General features: G+C 51.7%; 1 protein-coding gene across 1 annotated transcript; it reads left to right on the plus strand.

Annotated features, from left to right (window-relative positions):
* Positions 1-198: 198 nt before the first annotated feature.
* Positions 199-1,617, plus strand: H257_13034 (hypothetical protein; the record flags this gene model as incomplete). The annotated part of the gene is made up of 1 exon (XM_009840451.1): positions 199-1,617. One exon carries the CDS (start codon positions 199-201, stop codon positions 1,615-1,617), a length of 1,419 nt encoding a protein of 472 aa, XP_009838753.1.
* Positions 1,618-1,898: the final 281 nt, after the last annotated feature.

The raw sequence follows: 1,898 nt of genomic DNA on the forward strand, positions 1-1,898 counted from the left end.
ACTTCATGATGTGACAAGCTACTGAACACAAATCCCACATTTAAAGATCAGGAAAACAGTCCATACTTCTTAACTGTAAGTCCATAGTTCCTGCGGATATAGATAGGCCCAAATCAAAGTGCAACCTCATGGTGGTAGCTGCTACCTTGCCATTAGCACGTTGCGACTCGTTCCTCTCATTCTTGAATTGACTCCGCGATGAAAACTGCTGGCCTCTTGTCTATCTTGGCTGTGGCCGCGGCCAACCAACATAAAATATCGCCCAGCGTGTTTGAATTGCTACAACAATCGTCCACCGTTACTGTGTTTGTGGCCATTGAACGCGCCTTCGACCTTCACAAGCGCTCTAGCTTGCACGACAATACCAAATGCTCCTCCGCGATAGGGACTATATTTCTCTGCAAAGAATTGACTGAGGACGACATCTTCACCGCCGCAGCCTTGCCCGAGGTCGAAGAGATCTTTCCTGTCCCAGACAGCTCCGCTCCTGACCCTCCCAACATCTCCCCCAAGCCTACCACCACCCCCAAGCCTGCTGTCACCACCCCGAAGCCTGTCGTCTCGGATGACGTGGCCGCGGCCGACCGAGATAAAATAGTGGCCTCCTCAGTGCTCGAATCGCTCCAACAATCGTCCACCGTTAATGTGCTTGTGGAGCATGACTACTTGGGCACGTTGGAAATGCCCGAGAGTAGTAGCCTGTTCACCCATCCCAAATGCAAGGGTGGTTTGCTTTCGGGTCAGGTTGACTGCAAAGACTTGACCAAGGAAGAAATCTACAGCATCGCGGCCTTGCCCGAGGTCTACCATATCCTTCCAGCCCGAGACAACTCCGTTTCTGACACTCCCAACATCACCCCCAAGCCTACCACCACCCCCAAGCCTGCTGTCACCACCCCGAAGCCTGTCGTCTCGGATGACGTGGCCGCGGCCGACCGAGATAAAATAGTGGCCTCCTCAGTGCTCGAATCGCTCCAACAATCGTCCACCGTTAATGTGCTTGTGGAGCATGACTACTTGGGCACGTTGGAAATGCCCGAGAGTAGTAGCCTGTTCACCCATCCCAAATGCAAGGGTGGTTTGCTTTCGGGTCAGGTTGACTGCAAAGACTTGACCAAGGAAGAAATCTACAGCATCGCGGCCTTGCCCGAGGTCTACCATATCCTTCCAGCCCGAGACAACTCCGTTTCTGACACTCCCAACATCACCCCCAAGCCTACCACCACCCCCAAGCCTGCTGTCACCACCCCGAAGCCTGTCGTCTCGGATGACGATGCCGTGGACTACCAACATAAAATAGGGCCCGGCGTGCTTCAATCGCTGCAACAATCGACCACCGTCACTGTGTCTGTGGCCGTTCACGACAATTCGCCGGACTCTGTGGTGTACACATTTCACAAATGCCTCAAGCACCCCCCGCTTCCGGGTCTGCTTCTTTGCAATGACTTGACCCTGGATGAAGTCAACCGCTTCGCAGCCTTGCCCGAGGTCAAAGAGATCCTTGCTACCAGAGACAACTCCGTTTCTGACATTCCCAACATCACCCCCAAGCCTACCACCACCGCGGCTACTCCTACGCATAGCGAGCAACGCGACTCTTCGGATGACCGCGACTAAGCGGTGGAGGTCAAGCCCCCGAGTGCCGTTGTCACTATTCGTATTTTAGCTTTCGAATATACGACATTGATTGAAATGCTAACAATATGCACAAAATGTACTGGGTTTGAAGCATCATACAAGTACTGCCGTAGTAGCGTCGCATTTGGCATACAAAAATTATATTCAGTGCAAGAAATCGATCCATGGATTTGTGTGAATCAGCCCAAAACTATCCAATTTCTTTTTAGTTGAAAGCACAATATGAATGGATGGAGTAGTATAGTAGTAGTACATACAAC

This window comes from Aphanomyces astaci, assembly GCF_000520075.1.
Source record: "Aphanomyces astaci strain APO3 unplaced genomic scaffold supercont1.44, whole genome shotgun sequence".
In the NCBI taxonomy this organism is placed as follows: Eukaryota; Oomycota; class Saprolegniomycetes; order Saprolegniales; family Verrucalvaceae; genus Aphanomyces; species Aphanomyces astaci.